Raw genomic sequence first — 22,757 nt, 5'->3', positions numbered from 1 at the left:
AATAGCAGCTCTCCCACCGCTGAGAGCACTACACCCCCCTCCATCGCCCCTTTACACACCCCTCCACTGCCCCATTACACACCCCTCCATCGCTCCATTACACACCCCTCCATCGCTCCATTACACACCCCTCCATCGCCCCATCACACGCCCCTCCACTGCCCCATTACACACCTTTCCATCGCTCCATTACACACCCCTCCATCGCTCCATTACACACCCCTCCATTGCTCCATTACACACCCCTCCACTGCCCATTACACACCCCTCCACTGCCCCATTACACACCTTTCCATCGCTCCATTACACACCCCTCCATCGCTCCATTACACACCCCTCCATCGCTCCATTACACACCCCTCCACTGCCCCATTACACACCCTTCCATCGCTCCATTACACACCCCTCCATCGCTCCATTACACACCCCTCCATCGCTCCATTACACACCCCTCCACTGCCCCATTACACACCCCTCCACTGCCCCATTACACACCTTTCCATCGCTCCATTACACACCCCTCCATCAGCTTCTTGCACCCTCCTCATCTTCCCTCTCAATTCTGTTCCCCCTCCCCTTCAAACCTTTTCTCATCCCCTCCACTGCCTACATTCCAGCCCCACTCCCTCCCCCCATGCCCACATAGGTGCACAATTAGGCCATTTGGCCCATCAAGTCTGCTCCACCATTCCATCACAGCTAATTTATTATCCCTCTCAATCCCATTCTCCTGCCTCCTTCCTTAACTTTTAACACCCTGACTAATCAACAACCTATCAACTTCAGGTTTAAATACTGAATTTTCTCCTCATTTCTCACTTTTATTCCCTCTACAGAGTGCATGACCATACACCTGCCAATGTTGCATTGCATCTGCCCTCTCTCGCCCATTCTCCTAATCCCACATCCCCTTCAACACTGCACATCCCCCATCTGGGTCCAGGAGCTTCTCACCAAATGACCAGATGTCGGACTTGCTGCTGAACTTGGAATACCGGAAAACTTCAGGAGCTGACCACTTGACGGGGAATTTGGAGCCAGAGGAGCTGGTGTACTGGTCATCGAGGACAAACCTTCAGGCAAACAAACAATTCCAGGAATGAAAGGTTAATGTATGAGGAGCGTTTGATGTCTCTGGGCCTGTATTCACTGGAGTTTAGAACAGTGACGGGGAATCTAATTGAAACTTGTCAAATATCAAAAGGCCTAGATAGGTGGCTGTGGAGAGTCTAGGACCAGACAGCACAGCCTCAAAATAGAGGGACGTCCATTTAGAACAGAGATGAGAAGGAATTTTTGTAGCCAGAGGGTGGTGAGTCTGTGGAATTCATTGCCACAGATGACTGTGGATGCCAAATCACTGGGTATATTTAAAGCAGAGGTTGATAGGTTCTTGCTTAGTCAGGGTGTCAATGGTTACGGGGAGAATGCAGGAGAGTAAGGTTGAGAAGGATAATAAATCAGCCATGATAGAATAGCAGAGTAGATTTGATGGGCTGAATGGCTTAATTCTGCTCCTGTACGTTATGGTCAAACCTAGAGAGTGAGGGGCAGTCGGCAGCCAGAAACCTCTTCCCAGGGCAGAAATGTCTAACACACAGGGACATAACTTTAAGGTGATTGGAGGAAAGTGTAGAGGGGATGTCAGAGGTAGGTTTTTAACAGAGAGTGGCGGGTGTGGGAATGCTCTGCCGGGGTGGTGGTCGAAGCAGATACATTAGGGACATCTTCTTAAAAATGTATTCATTGAGATAAAGTGTGGAGCAGGCCGTTCCGGCCCATCCAGCAGTCACTGATACAGACCTACACTAGTCACAGGACGGTTTACAGCAACATACAAACCTACTAAATGTTTGGGCTGTGGGAGGAAACCCGAGCACTCACTGAGAGGAACGTACAAACTCCTTACAGAGGATGCCATGATTGATCTTTCAGCTCCGAATCCCTGAGACGCAGTAGTATCATGCTACCCGCTACACCACCATGGCACCCTTGAGAGACTCAGATAGGCACAAGGATGATGGAAAAATGGAGGGCTGAGTGGGAGGGAAGGGCTTGGAGTAGGATAAAAGGCTAGCACAACTTTGTGGGCCAAAGGGCCTGTACTGCTGATCTGTCAACAGGGGTCGCTAGCTCTGTAATAGAGTTGTGCTAAGCACTGCGCTCCTGGGCCAGCCTGCGACAGGGAATGTAAAGATCCCACAGACCGCAACACAGCAATAACTGTATCACCTGCTTTCCCTTGAGGCCACACCACCGGGTGGGACGTTGGCCAAGAACGAGCACTCTGGCCCATGGGTCAAGAACCTCCAGCTGTAGAATCAGGGTACCTCAGTGACAGGGAGCCGGTTTTGATCCCATCCTCTGTGTGAAGTTTGCACGTTCTCCCTGTTACAGCGGGGTTTCCCCAGATGCTCCTGTTCTCCCCCCACACTGGTGGCTCAGTGGTACACTGAGGGGTAAGGGGAGTTGCAAAGGGGGGGGGTGCATGATTGGTCAGCACTGACTAGTTGTCTCCGTGTCTGGTACGGATGGGTCACTGCACAGGGTCAGAAAAAGCTACAGAAAGTTATAAACTCAGCCAGCACCATCATGGACACCAGACTCCCCAGCATCAAGGATATCCTCAAAAGGCGATGCCTCATAAAGGTGGTATCCATCATTACAGACCCAGGACATGCCCTCTGCTCATTGCCACCAGCAGAGAGGAGGTACAGGAGCCTGAAGAAACACACTCAATAATTCAGGAACAGCTTCTTCTCCTCTGCCATCAGATTTCTGAATAAACAATGAATCCATGAGCACTGCCCCATTATTCCCTCCATGGTCAGATTTCTGAATGGACAATGAACCCATGAACGGGACGTTAAACAATCTCAACTTGTGTTGCTGTTGTTTTGTTGATGCAAATAAATATGAATCTTGTGTAGATCCATGAATTCTCTGTCTAACGATATTTCCCATCCCTTGGCTAAAGAAGCAGACTACCTTACCCACTGTGAATATCTCATTACCTTGTCATTCCAAAATCTGATACTTTGATGATGAGCGAATCTCCAACGAGACAGTTCCGAGCTGCCTGTAACGACAGCAGAGAGAGGTTACTTCTCCATTACGCACTCCCTGAATGGTTCACAATTCCAGATCCCCAACGCTTGCAATGCTCTTCAACAACAGACAGAAAACACTGGTCAACCAGGCAGTCCAGTGATGCAGTGTGTAGACCTGCTGCACCCAGCACCAGAGACCTGGGTCAAATTCCGACCTCCAGCACTGACTGGGTGAAGCTACATGCTCCCCATGACCGTGTGGGTTTCCCCTGGGTATTGCAGTACTGTGTGTGGTTCTGGTAACCTACCCATAGGAAAGATATCAATACAATTTGAAAGACAGCAGAGAAAATTTACAAGGATGTTGCCATAATTTGAGGTCCTGAGTTATAGGGAAAGGTGGAACTCAATTTCCAGGAATGTAGAAGACTGAGGGGAGATTTAAATGATGTACACAAAATTATAGACAGTAGGCTTATTCAGAATGTCAGAAGGCATGGGATCCAGGGAAGTTTGGCCAGGTGGATTCAGAATTGGCTTGCCTGTAGAAGGCAGAGGGTCATGATGGAGGAAGTACATTCAGATTGGAGGGTTGTGACTAGTGGTGTCCCATAAAGATCAGTTCTGGGACCCCTACTTTTTGTGATTTTTATTAACAACCTGGATGTGGGGGTAAAAGGGTGGGTTGGCAAGTTTGCAGACAACACAAAGGTTGGTGGTATTGTGGATAGAGTAGAGGATTGTCGAAGATTGCAGAGAGACATTGATAGGATGCAGAAGTGGACTGAGAAGTGGCAGATGGAGTTCAACCCGGAGAAGTGTGTGGTGGTACACTTTGGAAGGACAAACTCCAAGGCAGAGTAGAAAGTAAATGGCAGGATACTTGGTAGTGTGGAGGAGCAGAGAGATCTGGGGGTACATGTCCACAGATCCCTGAAAGTTGCCTCACAGGTAGATAGGGTAATTAAGAAAGCTTATGGGGTGTTAGCTTTCAGAAGTCAAGGGATAGAGTTTAAGAGGTAATGATGCAGCTCTATAAAACTCTGGTTAGGCCACACTTAGAGTACTGTGTCCAGTTCTGGTCTTCTCACTATAGGAAGGATGTGGAAGCATTGGAAAGGGTACAGTGGTGATCTACCAGGATGCTGCCTGGTTTAGAGAGTATGGATTATGATCAGAGATTAAGGGAGCTAGGACTTTACTCTTTGGAGAGAAGGAGGATGAGAGGAGACATGATAGAGGAGTACAAGATATTAAGAGGAATAGATAGAGTGGACAGCCAGCACCTCTTCCCCAGGGCACCACTGCTCAGTACAAGAGGACATGGCTTTGAGGTAAGGGGAAGGAAGTTCAAGGGGGATATTAGAGGAAGGTTTTTTACTCAGAGAGTGGTTGGTGCATGGAATGCACTGCCTGAGTCAGTGGTGGAGGCAGATACACTAGTGAAATTTAAGAGGCTACTAGGCAGATGTATGCAGGAATTTAAAGTGGGAGGCAGGGTTTAAGGGTCAGCACAACATTGTGGGCTGAAGGGCCTGCACTGTGCTTTACTATTCTATTATGAGGGGTATAGATAGGGAGGCTTTTCCCACTGAGGTTTGGTGAGACTGCAACCAGATGTCATGGGTCAAGGGTGAAAAGTTAAATGTTTAAGGGGAAGATGAGGGCAAACTTATTCACTCAGAGGGTGGTGACAGTGTGGAACAAGCTGCCAGTGGAAATGGTTGATTTCAATATTTAAGAGAAGTTTGGGTAGGTACATGGATGGGAAGGTATGGGGAGCTCACAGTCTGGGTGCAGACGAAGGGACTAGGCAGATTAACAGTTCAGTATGATCCAGGTGGTCTGAAGAGCCTGCAGAGTCTATGAACCTGTGACTCCTGTTTGCTCTCACATCCCAATAGCATGCAGTGTGTCAGGGGTGGAGAGGGGGTGCCCGTCTTCCCCAGATCCTGTCCTGAGTCAGAACCCAGCAACTGGTAACCGGTGGCATCACCGTCTAGTATGGAAGGTCCACTGCACAGGATCAGAAAAAACTGCAGTAAGTTGTAAACCCAGCCAGCTCCATCATGGGCAATGGTTTCACCAGCATCATAGACACCTTCAAAAAGGTGGCATCCATCATGAAGGATCCCATCACCCAGAACATGCCCTGTTGTTGCTGCCACTGGGGAGGAGGTACTGGAGCCTGAAGACCCACACTCAATGATTCAGGAACAGCTTCTTCCCCTCCACCATCGGATTTCTGAACGGTCCATGACCCCATGAACACCACCTCACTATTTTCCCTCTTTTTCTGCACTACCTACTTACTTTAATTAAATATATAGATCCTTATTTCTTGTTATAATTCATAGTTTTACAGCGTACTGCTAGCAACTTTCACCATATACATATGTCTGCCAGTGACATTAAACCGGGTTCTGGTTGTGATGGAATCCTAAACACCCTCTCTCCCCACTCCATGTGCTCTACGCTCTCTATAACCCTACTTTCGAAACCCAACCCACCCCACATCTTTCCCCAGGGCAAAAATGCCTAATATCAGGGGACATAATTTTAAGGTGATTGGAGGAGAAAATGTGGGGGACACCAGAGGTGGGTTTTTTACACACAGAGTGGTGGGTGTGTGGAACACCCTGCCAGGGGTGGTGATAGAGGCAGGTACATTAGGGTCAAAGTTTATGTATAGCTTTTCATAAATTCTATTATACTCTATTTTCCTGTAAATGCATACTAGAAATCAAATCTGCACTTTGTTAGATTTAAATATTTGACATATATACACTTTGATAAATTTACATATTTAACAAATCTGCACTTTGACATATGTGCACTTTGATAATTTGAGTTTGACGCAAATGATAGAGAAATGGAGGTTGTGTGGGAGGGAAGGGTTTGACCAATCTCAGAATAGGCTGAAAGGTCAGCACAACATTGTGGGCCGAAGGGCCTGTACTGTTCTACAGTATGTTCCAAGTTTTATGTTCTGTCTGGAGGAAATAGCTGACAGAGTACGGTGGGGACAGAGGACAGGGCCTCATGGAGTGCGGGGTCAGTGTAGGGTCCTGGCTGCTCTCACTGGGACAGTGGGGGCTGTGTATACTGCAGGTGTCAGACCCTGGGCATAAGGAAATGGAATCCCTTATTCCCACCTCCTGCAAGGAGGAGTCGGGGGTTTAAACTCAGAGGCAACCCAACCCCTTCCAGCTGAGCTGGACATAGTCAGACCCTGGTAAGATTAATGCTGGTGTCTCAGGGTTTTGTCCATGGTCACACAGCATAGACCTTTCAGCCCATCAAATCCCTACTGTACTTTTCCCATTTACCTTACCAAGACTTCTGGGCTGATTCAAGTTCTCATCCAGATACATCTTACAATAATGCCCCTCAGGCAGTGCATTGTTGATTGCATGCCCTTGGGGGGGGGTGAACTCCACCACAGATTCAGGGTTCTGCCTCGTTTAGAGGGCATGAACTATAACAAGAGGATGGACAAACGTGGGTTGTTTTCCCTGGAGTGGTGGAGGCTGAGGGTTTATGATAGAGGTTTATAAGATTGTGAGAGACATCGATCGAGTAGACAGACAGAATCTTTTCCACAGGATTGGAATGCCTAATACCAGAGGGCGTGCATTTCAAAGGAGATGTGAGGGGCAAGATTTTTTTTTACATAGAGAGTGGTGGGAGCCTGGAATAAACCGCTCAGGTGGGATGACAGAGGTGTTCGAAAGGCTCTTAGATAAGAGAAAAGAGAGACAAAGATTTGCTTTATTTGTCTCATGTAACTCAAACATACAGTAGAGCGTGCTGTTTATGTCAACGACCAACACCCTCCAAGGATGTGCTGGGGCAGCCCACGAGTGTCACTATGTTTCCTGGGACAACACAGCATGCCCACAACTTACTGACCCTAATCTGCCCGTCTTTGGACTGTGGGAGGAAACCTTAGCACTCGGGGGAAACCGCGGTCACAGGGAGAACGTACAAACTCCTGACAGTCTGGTGTGGGAATTGAACTCGGGAGAAACCCACGCGGTCACAGGGAGAACATATAAAGTCCTGACAGTCTGGTGTGGGAATTGAACTCGGGAGAAACCCACGCGGTCACAGGGAGAACATACAAACTCCTGACAGTCTGGTGTGGGAATTGAACTCGGGAGAAACCCACGCGGCCACAGGGAGAACGTACAAACTCCTGACAGTCTGGTGTGGGAATTGAACTCGGGAGAAACCCACGCGGCCACAGGGAGAATGTACAAACTCCTGACAGTCTGGTGTGGGAATTGAACTCGGGAGAAACCCACACGGTCACAGGGAGAACGTACAAAGTCCTGACAGTCTGGTGTGGGAATTGAACTCGGGAGAAACCCGCGCGGTCACAGGGAGAACGTACAAAGTCCTGACAGTCTGGTGTGGGAATTGAACTCGGGAGAAACCCGCGCGGTCACAGGGAGAACATACAAACTCCTGACAGTCTGGTGTGGGAATTGAACTCAGGAGAAACCCACGCGGCCACAGGGAGAACGTACAAACTCCTGACAGTCTGGTGTGGGAATTGAACTCGGGAGAAACCCACGCGGTCACAGGGAGAACATACAAACTCCTGACAGTCTGGTGTGGGAATTGAACTCAGGAGAAACCCACGCGGCCACAGGGAGAACGTACAAACTCCTGACAGTCTGGTGTGGGAATTGAACTTGGGAGAAACCCACGCGGTCACAGGGAGAACGTACAAACTCCTGACAGTCTGGTGTGGGAATTGAACTCGGGAGAAACCCACGCGGTCACAGGGAGAACGTACAAACTCCTGACAGTCTGGTGTGGGAATTGAACTCAGGAGAAACCCACGCGGTCACAGGGAGAACGTACAAACTCCTGACAGTCTGGTGTGGGAATTGAACTCGGGAGAAACCCACGCGGTCACAGGGAGAATGTACAAACTCCTGACAGTCTGGTGTGGGAATTGAACTCGGGAGAAACCCGCGCGGTCACAGGGAGAACATACAAACTCCTGACAGTCTGGTGTGGGAATTGAACTCGGGAGAAACCCACGCAGTCACAGGGAGAATGTACAAACTCCTGACAGTCTGGTGTGGGAATTGAACTCGGGAGAAACCCACGCGGCCACAGGGAGAACGTACAAACTCCTGACAGTCTGGTGTGGGAATTGAACTCGGGAGAAACCCACGCGGCCACAGGGAGAACGTACAAAGTCCTGACAGTCTGGTGTGGGAATCACTGGTGCTGTAATAGTGTTACACTATCTGCTACGCTACTGTGATGCTCAATGCCTTGATAGAAAATGATAAGGTCACCCAAATAGAGAACTCTTCAGCATTTTAAAGCCTGGTATGTAACTGAAACACACCCTGGTATTGGCCAGAGAGGAGACCAGCTGCTTCCCACCAGAATACCGAGTCCAACCTCTACTCCGATACAAGGAAGAGTAGCAGATGGTTTTCAAATCTACAGGCACTTGGATGTGTAGGGAGTGAGGAGATATGGACTTTCTGTAGGAGTAAGGGATTAGTTTAGTTAGAGATTTAATTACTAGTTTAATTTGCTCATTAGGAGGATTGTTTCCTGTTTGTGTTCTACATTCCATCTCCCTCTCTCTATCCTTAAATCTCCCCTTAGACGCTGCCACCATGGAGGATCCCTGGAGGGTTATGGGTGACATAGACAGGGTGAAGCACATCGTTTTTCCCCATAGTGGAGAGTTAAGGTCAGAGGTGAGAGATTTAAAAGGACATCAGGGGCAGCTTATTCATACAAAGGTGCATATTTGCAATGAGCTGCCAGAAATAGTGATTGAGATGGGCACATTAGCAAAGTTTAAAAGCTGTCTCGATAGATACATGGACAGGAGAGGTGGAAATCAGGCAGACGGGACCACCACAGAGGGGCCTATTTCTTGATGGGAAAAATGTTTTGACCATCTGTCTCATCTATCCCTCTCATGGTTTTATCATTCTCTCCAGAGAAAACAAAACGTGCCCCCTCCAATAACTGAACTCTTCAAACCCAACCCAAGGGTCAATGAGGGACGTAATCTCATTGGAGACGGTCTAGAGGTTCCTGGGAATGGTCCGAGGCGTGAAAGGGTTAACAGGAGTAGTGTACACACTGGAATTTAGAAGAATGAGGTGGGATCAAGAGGTGAAACCTATTGAATGGTGAAAGGCCTAGATAGACTGGATAAGGATAGGAGGTTTCCTAGACAGAGGAAGTCTAGGGTCAGAGGGCACAGCCTCAGAATAGAGGAACATCCATTTAGAACAGAAATGAGGAAGAATTTCTTGAGCCGGAGGAGGTGAATCTGTGGAATTCATTGCCACAGAGGGCTGTGGAGGCCAAGTAATTGAGTATATTTAGTATATATTTATTTAGGTTCTTGATTAGTCAGGGTGTCAAAGGTTACAGGGACAAGACAGGGGAATGGGGTTGAGAGGGAGAATAAATCAGCCACAGTGGAATGGTGGAGCAAACTCAATGGGCCAAAAGGCCTAATTCTGCTGCAATGTCCTGAGCTGGATCGCAGTAGAAGCAGCTCAGACATCGCACGACACAATCTTTGAGCAGAGAGGCAGAGGAGAGTCGTTACCAGGTCTCTGTGAATGAACTTGTTGTGCTCCAGATACTCCATGCCTTCGCACACGTCCTGGCACATCCCCAGCAGCGTGTGCCGGCCAAATGAGCCCCGGTTGTTCCTCAGGTGCTCCGACAGGCAGCCATGCTTCATGTACTCGAAGACCAGGAAGATGGAGCTGTCCTGGTTGCACACGCCGTACAACTGCACCAGCTTCTCGTGAGAAAGCTTCCTGCAGAAAAGCAGAGAGCAACATCACCCCGCAGCACACAGCCCCAATTCAGGCGGCCCGGCCGAGCTGGCCGGAGCGTGGTCACAGCTGGAATGTCAGAACTACCGTGGCCAGTTTCTGAACAGCCCAGAGGCTGAGCTCGGATGTCCAGTATCTGTGAGGGGTCGAGGACTGCAAGCCCAGAGCTGGGGTGTGTGTGTGTGCACGCGCGCGCATGAGTGTGAGTGTGTGAGTGTGTGCGTGCGTGTGTGCATTTGAGTATGCACAAGTGTGAGTGCGTGAGTGTGTCTGTGTGTCTGTGCGTGTGCATGAGTGCATGTGTGAGAGTGCATGCATAAGCGTGTGTGTGAGTGTGTACAAGTGTGTGTACATGTGTGACAGTGTGTGAGTGAGTGGGTGAGTGTGTGTATGTGAGTGAGTATGCACGAGTGTGAGTGCATGAGTGCGCACATGTATGTGTGCATGAGTGTGTATGAGTGTGTGTACGTGTGTGAGTGTGTGAATGAGTGAGTGTGTGTGTGTGTGAGTATGCACGAGTGTGAGTGTGTGTGTGTGTGTGTGCGAGTGTGTTTTGGGGCTTTATTGCGCTGTTGTTGCTGCTTGTGTTGCTTTCTGTTCTGTGTTGTGTTTTGTTTTATTTGGAGATACAGCCCCTTTCAGCCCACCGAGCCTCACCACCCAGCAACCCACCGACTAAACTCCAGCCTAATCACAGGACAACCTAATTAACCTACTAACCGGTTCGTGCTTGGACTGTGGGAGGAAACCCACGCACAAACACAGGAAGGAACATACAAGCTCCTTCCAGGGAAAACTGGAAACAGACTCTGAACTCCAGTACCCCGAGCAGTAGCAGCGGCACCCTAACCACCTTGGTGCTGTTTGTGTCATTCTGCTGAACGTTGGGAATGTGCTACGTTGGCATCGGAACGTGTGGCAACACTTGTGGTCTTCCCCCAGAAAATCATCCCGTGTGTTGGTTGTTAAAGCAAACTATGTATTTCCCTAAACGTTTCAACATACACGTGATTGATAAACGTGAATCCAAATCCTAATGGTTGGCTTCACCAAACATGCCGTGCCAGAGCAGGGGTGATAGCTACACTCGGACTGATGAGGAGGTGAGAGAGTGAGGGGACGATGGAGGAAGGAGACAAGGTGAGACACACAATTGTGAGTGCATACGGCCAGGTATCATGGGCAGAACATATAAACTCCTTATGGACAGCAGCAGGAATTGAACATGGGTCACTGGCACTGTAATGGCATTACATTAACCACTACTCTATCATGCTGCCCCACCACAAAACCCATAGCCAGATATCCCTGTGGCCAGTGAGCTGATGCCAATGTCTCTGGCTAGATGCTGATGACTATGCTAATGGTCAGATGAGGCCAGATGTTAGTGTACGTGGGCAGGCGTCAATGTCTCTGGCCAGATGTCAGGACTCCCCCTGTTGCAGCTGGTGACCTGCTTCAGCCCTCCCCAGAGAAGGCAGTGTTTGAGCCCACTCTGCTGCTCTTCCTCCCACAGTCCTGGGTTTTCAGGGAATGTAGCAGAATGAAGCCCCCATTCTCCACCCTTCACCCCACCCCAGTCACTCACATCATGATCTGAGCTTCCTCGATGAAATCCTCCTCAGACATGGCTCCCTCACGGATGGTCTTGATGGCCACTTTGTGTTGATTCCTCCAGTAGCCCATGTGCACCACTCCGAACTGACCACAACCCACCTCCTCCATGAATGTCAGGGCAGTGGCCGAGATCTCCCAGGCCCCTGAGACACAGCAACAAGTTCAGTTCCTTGTCACTTAACTGAATGCAAGTATATACCGCCAAACGAAACAATGTTCCTCTGGACCAGGGTGCACAACACAGTACATATAACTCACAATTGTACACACTATACTGTATCACCAAACAAAACAATGTTCCTCTGGACCAGGGTGCACAACTCAGTACATATAACTCACATACATAAGACATAATGTAATATCACCTAAAATAAAGTAACAAATAATAAGGTACATTTCCAACAGAAGTTAAAAAGTCATTGTTATAACGCTACTGGCACTCCACACGTGATGAGACCTGGGTGGTGACAGGCAGTTCAGTAGTCTCACAGCCTGGGGGACGAAACTGTTTCCCACCCTAACCGTCTTTGTCCCAATGTTATGATATCTCCTGCACGATGGTAGGAGGCCAAAGAGACTGTTGGACACATGGGAGGGATCAGTGACAATGCCAAACGCCTGCGTGTCCAGCACTCTGGATAAATATCTCTGATGGATGGAAGAGACCAAACGGTTAATTGTGGTGACCCAATGGATAGTCCAGCTCCCCACCCATCCCTCCAAGACCCACGCGCCCGTCACCCCTCCTCACTGGGGTGCCATGGTAATGCAGCAGATAGTGTGATACAGTTCCAGCATGGGGTGTCAAAGTTCAGAGTTCAATTTCAGTGTCACTGTTGGCAAGTTTCCCATGTGTGGGTGGGTTTCCGCTGGGCGATCTGGTTTCCTCCAACAGCCCAAAGATGTACCGGTTAGTCAGTTAATTGGTCTTTGTAAACTGTCCTGTGATTAGACTGGGGTTAAATCAGTGAGATGCAGTGTGGCTCATTGGGCCACACTGTATCTCTAAATAAATAAATAACTCTCTCCTCTCTGAAACCCCCTCCCTGGTCACTTGTCCTGTCCCACCATGTCCGAGAGTACCCTCCGTGGGTCCCAGGGTGCATTTCACAACAGGCAGGTAAATGCAATTTCTTGCTGCAGATCTCAGAGGACAGCTGGATACACCGGTCAGAGTGGCTCGAGCCGGCACAACTGTCAGAGGACAGCTGGATACACCGGTCAGAGTGGCTCGAGCCGGCACAACTGTCAGAGGACAGCTGGATACACCGGTCAGAGTGGCTCGAGCCGGCACAACGGTCAGAGGACAGCTGGATTCACCGGTCAGAGTGGCTCGAGCCGGCACAAAGGTCAGAGGACAGCTGGATACACCGGTCAGAGTGGCTCGAGCCGGCACAACTGTCAGAGGACAGCTGGATACACCGGTCAGAGTGGCTCGAGCCGGCACAACTCTCAGAGGACAGCTGGATACACCGGTCAGAGTGGCTCGAGCCGGCACAACTGTCAGAGGACAGCTGGATACACCGGTCAGAGTGGCTCGAGCCGGCACAACTCTCAGAGGACAGCTGGATACACCGGTCAGAGTGGCTCGAGCCGGCACAACGGTCAGAGGACAGCTGGATACACCGGTCAGAGTGGCTCGAGCCGGCACAACTCTCAGAGGACAGCTGAATACACCGGTCAGAGTGGCTCGAGCCGGCACAACTGTCAGAGGACAGCTGGATTCACCGGTCAGAGTGGCTCGAGCCGGCACAACTCTCAGAGGACAGCTGGATTCACCGGTCAGAGTGGCTCGAGCCGGCACAACTGTCAGAGGACAGCTCGATACACCGGTCAGAGTGGCTCGAGCCGGCACAACTGTCAGAGGACAGCTGGATACACCGGTCAGAGTGGCTCGAGCCGGCACAACGGTCAGAGGACAGCTGGATACACCGGTCAGAGTGGCTCGAGCCGGCACAACTGTCAGAGGACAGCTGGATACACCGGTCAGAGTGGCTCGAGCCGGCACAACGGTCAGAGGACAGCTGGATACACCGGTCAGAGTGGCTCGAGCCGGCACAACGGTCAGAGGACAGCTGGATACACCGGTCAGAGTGGCTCGAGCCGGCACAACTGTCAGAGGACAGCTGGATACACCGGTCAGAGTGGCTCGAGCCGGCACAACGGTCAGAGGACAGCTGGATTCACCGGTCAGAGTGGCTCGAGCCGGCACAACTGTCAGAGGACAGCTGGATACACCGGTCAGAGTGGCTCGAGCCGGCACAACTCTCAGAGGACAGCTGGATACACCGGTCAGAGTGGCTCGAGCCGGCACAACTCTCAGAGGACAGCTGGATACACCGGTCAGAGTGGCTCGAGCCGGCACAACTGTCAGAGGACAGCTGGATACACCGGTCAGAGTGGCTCGAGCCGGCACAACGGTCAGAGGACAGCTGGATACACCGGTCAGAGTGGCTCGAGCCGGCACAACGGTCAGAGGACAGCTGGATACACCGGTCAGAGTGGCTCGAGCCGGCACAACTCTCAGAGGACAGCTGGATACACCGGTCAGAGTGGCTCGAGCCGGCACAACTCTCAGAGGACAGCTGGATACACCGGTCAGAGTGGCTCGAGCCGGCACAACTGTCAGAGGACAGCTGGATACACCGGTCAGAGTGGCTCGAGCCGGCACAACTGTCAGAGGACAGCTGGATACACCGGTCAGAGTGGCTTGAGCCGGCACAACTCTCAGAGGACAGCTGGATACACCGGTCAGAGTGGCTCGAGCCGGCACAACTCTCAGAGGACAGCTGGATACACCGGTCAGAGTGGCTCGAGCCGGCACAACGGTCAGAGGACAGCTGGATACACCGGTCAGAGTGGCTCGAGCTGGCACAACTCTCAGAAGACAGCTGGATACACCGGTCAGAGTGGCTCGAGCCGGCACAACTCTCAGAGGACAGCTGGATACACCGGTCAGAGTGGCTCGAGCCGGCACAACGGTCAGAGGACAGCTGGATACACCGGTCAGAGTGGCTCGAGCCGGCACAACTGTCAGAGGACAGCTGGATACACCGGTCAGAGTGGCTCGAGCCGGCACAACTGTCAGAGGACAGCTGGATACACCGGTCAGAGTGGCTCGAGCCGGCACAACTCTCAGAGGACAGCTGGATACACCGGTCAGAGTGGCTCGAGCCGGCACAACTCTCAGAGGACAGCTGGATACACCGGTCAGAGTGGCTCGAGCCGGCACAACGGTCAGAGGACAGCTGGATACACCGGTCAGAGTGGCTCGAGCCGGCACAACTGTCAGAGGACAGCTGGATACACTGGTCAGAGTGGCTCGAGCCGGCACAACGGTCAGAGGACAGCTGGATACACCGGTCAGAGTGGCTCGAGCCGGCACAACTCTCAGAGGACAGCTGGATACACCGGTCAGAGTGGCTCGAGCCGGCACAACGGTCAGAGGACAGCTGGATACACCGGTCAGAGTGGCTCGAGCCGGCACAACTCTCAGAGGACAGCTGGATACACCGGTCAGAGTGGCTCGAGCCGGCACAACTCTCAGAGGACAGCTGGATACACCGGTCAGAGTGGCTCGAGCCAGCACAACTGTCAGAGGACAGCTGGATACACCGGTCAGAGTGGCTCGAGCCGGCACAACTGTCAGAGGACAGCTGGATACACCGGTCAGAGTGGCTCGAGCCGGCACAACGGTCAGAGGACAGCTGGATTCACCGGTCAGAGTGGTTCGAGCCGGCACAACTGTCAGAGGACAGCTGGATACACCGGTCAGAGTGGCTCGAGCCGGCACAACTCTCAGAGGACAGCTGGATACACCGGTCAGAGTGGCTCGAGCCGGCACAACGGTCAGAGGACAGCTGGATACACCGGTCAGAGTGGCTCGAGCCGGCACAACGGTCAGAGGACAGCTGGATACACCGGTCAGAGTGGCTCGAGCCGGCACAACTCTCAGAGGACAGCTGGATTCACCGGTCAGAGTGGCTCGAGCCGGCACAACTCTCAGAGGACAGCTGGATACACCGGTCAGAGTGGCTCGAGCCGGCACAACTGTCAGAGGACAGCTGGATACACCGGTCAGAGTGGCTCGAGCCGGCACAACGGTCAGAGGACAGCTGGATACACCGGTCAGAGTGGCTCGAGCCGGCACAACTGTCAGAGGACAGCTGGATACACCGGTCAGAGTGGCTCGAGCCGGCACAACGGTCAGAGGACAGCTGGATACACCGGTCAGAGTGGCTCGAGCCGGCACAACGGTCAGAGGACAGCTGGATACACCGGTCAGAGTGGCTCGAGCCGGCACAACTGTCAGAGGACAGCTGGATACACCGGTCAGAGTGGCTCGAGCCGGCACAACGGTCAGAGGACAGCTGGATTCACCGGTCAGAGTGGCTCGAGCCGGCACAACGGTCAGAGGACAGCTGGATACACCGGTCAGAGTGGCTTGAGCCGGCACAACGGTCAGAGGACAGCTGGATACACCGGTCAGAGTGGCTCGAGCCGGCACAACTGTCAGAGGACAGCTGGATACACCGGTCAGAGTGGCTCGAGCCGGCACAACGGTCAGAGGACAGCTGGATTCACCGGTCAGAGTGGCTCGAGCCGGCACAACTGTCAGAGGACAGCTCGATACACCGGTCAGAGTGGCTCGAGCCGGCACAACTCTCAGAGGACAGCTGGATACACCGGTCAGAGTGGCTCGAGCCGGCACAACTCTCAGAGGACAGCTGGATACACCGGTCAGAGTGGCTTGAGCCGGCACAACTGTCAGAGGACAGCTGGATACACCGGTCAGAGTGGCTCGAGCCGGCACAACGGTCAGAGGACAGCTGGATACACCGGTCAGAGTGGCTCGAGCCGGCACAACGGTCAGAGGACAGCTGGATACACCGGTCAGAGTGGCTCGAGCCGGCACAACTCTCAGAGGACAGCTGGATACACCGGTCAGAGTGGCTCGAGCCGGCACAACTCTCAGAGGACAGCTGGATACACCGGTCAGAGTGGCTCGAGCCGGCACAACTGTCAGAGGACAGCTGGATACACCGGTCAGAGTGGCTCGAGCCGGCACAACTGTCAGAGGACAGCTGGATACACCGGTCAGAGTGGCTTGAGCCGGCACAACTCTCAGAGGACAGCTGGATACACCGGTCAGAGTGGCTCGAGCCGGCACAACTCTCAGAGGACAGCTGGATACACCGGTCAGAGTGGCTCGAGCCGGCACAACGGTCAGAGGACAGCTGGATACACCGGTCAGAGTGGCTCGAGCCGGCACAACTCTCAGAAGACAGCTGGATACACCGGTCAGAGTGGCTCGAGCCGGCACAACTCTCAGAGGACAGCTGGATACACCGGTCAGAGTGGCTCGAGCCGGCACAACGGTCAGAGGACAGCTGGATACACCGGTCAGAGTGGCTCGAGCCGGCACAACTGTCAGAGGACAGCTGGATACACCGGTCAGAGTGGCTCGAGCCGGCACAACTGTCAGAGGACAGCTGGATACACCGGTCAGAGTGGCTCGAGCCGGCACAACGGTCAGAGGACAGCTGGATACACCGGTCAGAGTGGCTCGAGCCGGCACAACTCTCAGAGGACAGCTGGATACACCGGTCAGAGTGGCTCGAGCCGGCACAACGGTCAGAGGACAGCTGGATACACCGGTCAGAGTGGCTCGAGCCGGCACAACTGTCAGAGGACAGCTGGATACACTGGTCAGAGTGGCTCGAGCCGGCACAACGGTCAGAGGACAGCTGGATACACCGGTCAGAGTGGCTCGAGCCGGCACAACTCTCAGAGGACAGCTGGATACACTGGTCAGAGTGGCTCGAGCCGGCACAACGGTCAGAGGACAGCTGGATACACCGGTCAGAGTGGCTCGAGCCGGCACAACTCTCAGAGGACAGCTGGATACACCGGTCAGAGTGGCTCGAGCCGGCACAACTCTCAGAGGACAGCTGGATACACCGGTCAGAGTGGCTCGAGCCAGCACAACTGTCAGAGGACAGCTGGATACACCGGTCAGAGTGGCTCGAGCCGGCACAACTGTCAGAGGACAGCTGGATACACCGGTCAGAGTGGCTCGAGCCGGCACAACGGTCAGAGGACAGCTGGATTCACCGGTCAGAGTGGTTCGAGCCGGCACAACTGTCAGAGGACAGCTGGATACACCAGTCAGAGTGGCTCGAGCCGGCACAACTCTCAGAGGACAGCTGGATACACCGGTCAGAGTGGCTCGAGCCGGCACAACGGTCAGAGGACAGCTGGATACACCGGTCAGAGTGGCTCGAGCCGGCACAACGGTCAGAGGACAGCTGGATACACCGGTCAGAGTGGCTCGAGCCGGCACAACTCTCAGAGGACAGCTGGATTCACCGGTCAGAGTGGCTCGAGCCGGCACAACTCTCAGAGGACAGCTGGATACACCGGTCAGAGTGGCTCGAGCCGGCACAACTGTCAGAGGACAGCTGGATACACCGGTCAGAGTGGCTCGAGCCGGCACAACGGTCAGAGGACAGCTGGATACACCGGTCAGAGTGGCTCGAGCCGGCACAACTGTCAGAGGACAGCTGGATACACCGGTCAGAGTGGCTCGAGCCGGCACAACGGTCAGAGGACAGCTGGATACACCGGTCAGAGTGGCTCGAGCCGGCACAACTCTCAGAGGACAGCTGGATACACCGGTCAGAGTGGCTCGAGCCGGCACAACTGTCAGAGGACAGCTGGATACACCGGTCAGAGTGGCTCGAGCCGGCACAACTCTCAGAGGACAGCTGGATACACCGGTCAGAGTGGCTCGAGCCGGCACAACTGTCAGAGGACAGCTGGATACACCGGTCAGAGTGGCTCGAGCCGGCACAACGGTCAGAGGACAGCTGGATACACCGGTCAGAGTGGCTCGAGCCGGCACAACGGTCAGAGGACAGCTGGATACACCGGTCAGAGTGGCTCGAGCCGGCACAACGGTCAGAGGACAGCTGGATACACCGGTCAGAGTGGCTCGAGCCGGCACAACGGTCAGAGGACAGCTGGATACACCGGTCAGAGTGGCTCGAGCCGGCACAACTCTCAGAGGACAGCTGGATTCACCGGTCAGAGTGGCTCGAGCCGGCACAACTCTCAGAGGACAGCTGGATACACCGGTCAGAGTGGCTCGAGCCGGCACAACTGTCAGAGGACAGCTGGATACACCGGTCAGAGTGGCTCGAGCCGGCACAACGGTCAGAGGACAGCTGGATACACCGGTCAGAGTGGCTCGAGCCGGCACAACTGTCAGAGGACAGCTGGATACACCGGTCAGAGTGGCTCGAGCCGGCACAACGGTCAGAGGACAGCTGGATACACCGGTCAGAGTGGCTCGAGCCGGCACAACTCTCAGAGGACAGCTGGATACACCGGTCAGAGTGGCTCGAGCCGGCACAACTGTCAGAGGACAGCTGGATACACCGGTCAGAGTGGCTCGAGCCGGCACAACTCTCAGAGGACAGCTGGATACACCGGTCAGAGTGGCTCGAGCCGGCACAACTGTCAGAGGACAGCTGGATACACCGGTCAGAGTGGCTCGAGCCGGCACAACGGTCAGAGGACAGCTGGATACACCGGTCAGAGTGGCTCGAGCCGGCACAGGAAAATAAGGGAACAGTCAGAAGATGAGCTTTATATGTCACAATGTACATCAAAACCTCGAAATATACAGTGAAATACATTCACAAAGAAGAGAAAATCTGCAGATGGTGGAAATCCAAGCCACACACACAAAATGCTGAAGGAACTCAGCAGGCCAGGGAACATCTGTGGAAAAGAGTACAGTTGACATTCAGGCTGTAATCCTTCGGCAGGTCTGGAGAAAAAAAGCTGAGAAGTAGATTTAAAAGGTGGGGACAGGGAAGAGAGAAACACAAGGTGAAACCTGAAGGAGGAGGAATGAAGTAAAGAGCTGGGAAGTTGATTAGTGGAAGAGATACAGGGCTGCAAAGGGGGGAGTCTGATAGAAGCAGACAGAAGGCCATGGGAAAAAGAAAAGGGGGAGGAGCATCAGGAGGCGGAGATACGCGGGCAAGCAGGTAAGGTGAGAGAGGGAAAAGGGGATGTGTAATGGTGGGGTGAGGGGCATTACCGGAAGTTCGAGGAATCAATGTTCATGCCATCAGGTTGGAGGCTACCCAGATGGAATACAAGGTGTTGCTCCTCCACCCTGTTTGTGACCTCATCACAACAGTGCAAGAAGCCATGGATGGTCATATCGGAACGGGAACGGGCAGTGGAATTAAAGTGGGTGGCCAGTGGGAGATCCCACGTTTTCTGGTGTACGGAACGCAGGTGCTCGGTGAAGCGATCTCCCAATCTACGTCAGGTCTCACTGATATACAAGAGGCCACACCGGGAGCACCGAACACAGTATATGACCCCAACAGACTCACAGGTGAAGTGTCGCCTCACCTGGAAGGGCTGTTTGGGCCCTAAATGGTAGTGAGGGAGAAGTACCACTTGTCCTGTGTGCAAGGATAAGTGACAGGAGGGAGATCAGTGGAGAGGGACGAATGGATAAGGGAGTTGCATAGGGAGCAATCCCTGCAGAAAGCAGAAAGAGGGGGAGAGAGGGAAAGATGTGTTTGGTGGCGGGATTCCATTGGAGGTGGCGGAAGTTGCGGAGAATTGCATGTTGGACACGGAGGCTGGTGGGGTGGTAGGTGAGGACAAGAGGAACCCTATCCCTGGTAGGGTGGCGGGAGGATGGGGTGAGAGCAGAGCACACACACGTACCGTAACTAAATCCTGCTGTGGAGGGGGCTGTTTCTCTCCAGGAAGACACAGGGTACCTCAAGCGTGTGACCAGACCTACAATAAACAAGAACTGAATTAGTCAATATCCAGACGACCAAGATGGTGTCTACTCCTGCCGGGAGGGATGATATGCATTGCCTACTACAGCAAGAGAGATAGCAATGCCTGGCAACAGAGTAATGTAGCAGTTAGTGTAAAGCTTCACAGCACCAGCGATCTGGGTTCAGTTCCTGTCACTGTCTGTAAGGAGTTTGTACGTTCTCCCTATGACCGCATGGGTTTCCTCCGGGTGCTCCGGTTTCCTCGCACATTCCAAAGACGTACGGGTTGGGGCTAGTGGGTTGTGGGCATGCTATGTTGGGGCTTGAAGTATGGTGTCACTTGTGGGCTGCCCCCAGCACATCTTTGGACAAGTTGTTGACAAACAATGCATTTCACTGTGTCTCAATTGTATATGTGACAATAAAGACAATCTTTTACCTTTTAAGAATCTTCTCACTTTAATTTATAGAATTCTTTATTCAGGATAATTGTTGTATTTTGTTGCTAGTTGCACTCTGACCGCCACACCACAGCAAACCCTGATACACGGAAATGATTATGCCCAATAAGTTGATCTTTGATCCTTGAAATTAATTTGTCCAATAGAAGTTGATTTCAGGCTGGAAAGGCAGCGAACGAAACCCCCAGCATTTTCAATGTGAACAGGACCCAGTTCTACAGGTTGGGACTGGGAGTCAGGAATATGGCTGTGGAGGGGGTGAGTCACTGCCCTGATACGGACCAGGAGAGGGGACTGCCCAGGAGGGGCAACTGCACAGGAAGGGTCACTGCCCAGGATCAGACAAAGCTGCAGAAAGTTGCAACACACACAAAATGCTGGTAGAACACAGCAGGCTAGGAAGCATCTATAGGGAGAAGCGATGTCGACGTTTTGGTCCGAGACCCTTCGTCAGGACTAACCAAAAGGAAAGATAGTAAGAGATTTGAAAGTAGTGGGGGGAGGGGGAAATGCGAAATGATAGGAGAAGACCGGAGGGGGTGGGATGAAGCTAAGAGCTGGAAAGGTGATTGGCGAAAGTGATACAGAGCTGGAGAAGGGAAAGGATCATGGGATGGGAGGTCTCAGCAGAAAGAAAGTGGGGGGGGGGGTAAGCACCAGAGGGAGATGGAGAACAGGCAAACAACTGAATATGTCAGGGATGGGGTAAGGAGGGGCATTAACGGAAGTTAGAGAAGTCAATGTTCATGCCATCAGGTTGGAGGCTACCCAGCCGGTATATAAGGTGTTGTTCCTCCAACCTGCGTGTGGATTCATTTTGACAATAGAGGAGGCCATGGATAGACATATCAGAATGGGAATGGGATGTGGAATTAAAATGTGTGGCCACTGGGAGATCCTGCTTTTTCTGGCGGACCGAGCGTAGGTGTTCAGCGAAACGGTCTCCCAGTCTGCGTCGGGTCTCCCCAATATATAAAAGGCCACACCGGGAGCACCGGACGCAGTATACCACACCAGCCGACTCACAGGTGAAGTGTCGCCTCACCTGGAAGGACTGTCTGGGGCCCTGAATGGTGGTGAGGGAGGAAGTGTAAGGGCAGGTGTAGCACTTGTTCCGTTTACAAGGATAAGTGCCAGGAGGGAGATCGGTGGGAAGGGATAGGGGGGACGAGTGGACAAGGGAGTCACGTAGGGAGCGATCCCTGCGGAAAGCAGAAGTAGGGGGAGGGAAAAATGTGTTTGGTAGTGGGATCCCGTTGGAGGTGGCGCAAGTTACAGAGAATTATACGTTGGACCTGGAGGCTGGTGGGGTGGTAGGTAAGGACAAGGGGAACCCTATCCTGAGTGGGGTGGCGGGTGGATGGGGTAAGGGCAGATGAGCAGGAAATGGGAGAGATGCATTTGAGAGCAGAGTTGATGGTGGACGAAGGGAAGCCCCTTTGCTTAAAAAAGGAACACATCTCCTTTGTCCTGGAAAGAAAAGCCTCATCCTGAGAGCAGATGCGGCGGAGACGGAGGAATTGTGAGAAGAGGATAGCCTTTTTGCTAGAGACAGGGTGGGAAGAAAAATAGTCCAGGTAGCTGTGAGAGTCTGTAGGCTTATAGTAGATATCAGTAGATAGGCCGTCTCCAGAGATGGAGACAGAAAGATCAAGAAAGGGGAGGGAGGTGTCAGAAATGGACCAGGTAAATTTGAAAGCAGGGTGAAAGTTAGACGCAAAGTTAATGAAGTCGACGAGCTCAGCCCACGTGCAAGAGGCAGCGCTAATGCAGTCGTCGATGTAGCGAAGGAAAAGAGGGGGATGGATACCCATATAGGCTTGGAACATGGACTGTTCCACAAAGCCAACAAAAAGGCAGGCATAACTGGGACCCATACGGGTGCCCATGGCTACACCCTTGGTTTGGAGGAAGTGGGAAGAGCCAAAGGAGAAATTATTGAGAGTAAGAACTAATTCCGCTAGACGG

General features: G+C 52.7%; 1 protein-coding gene across 3 annotated transcripts in view; it reads right to left on the bottom strand.

Moving 5' to 3' along the window:
• Positions 1–22,757, bottom strand: part of LOC132405705 (tyrosine-protein kinase ITK/TSK-like) — a 95,561-nt gene that overhangs the window by 5,995 nt on the left and 66,809 nt on the right. For all 3 annotated transcript variants that reach the window (XM_059990733.1, XM_059990734.1, XM_059990735.1), the window contains exons 12-16: positions 20,267–20,341; positions 11,481–11,652; positions 9,658–9,874; positions 3,015–3,079; positions 955–1,073 (exon numbers count right to left, since the gene is read on the bottom strand). In XM_059990733.1, the coding sequence (XP_059846716.1) occupies positions 955–1,073; positions 3,015–3,079; positions 9,658–9,874; positions 11,481–11,652; positions 20,267–20,341 (648 nt within the window). The remainder of the gene's footprint in view (positions 1–954; positions 1,074–3,014; positions 3,080–9,657; positions 9,875–11,480; positions 11,653–20,266; positions 20,342–22,757) is intronic.

The sequence above is a fragment of the Hypanus sabinus genome, chromosome 15, assembly GCF_030144855.1.
Source record: "Hypanus sabinus isolate sHypSab1 chromosome 15, sHypSab1.hap1, whole genome shotgun sequence".
Lineage (NCBI taxonomy): Eukaryota > Metazoa > Chordata > Chondrichthyes > Myliobatiformes > Dasyatidae > Hypanus > Hypanus sabinus.
Note: the sequence above shows the minus strand (reverse complement) of the source record. Positions and strands in the feature narration are given on the sequence as shown.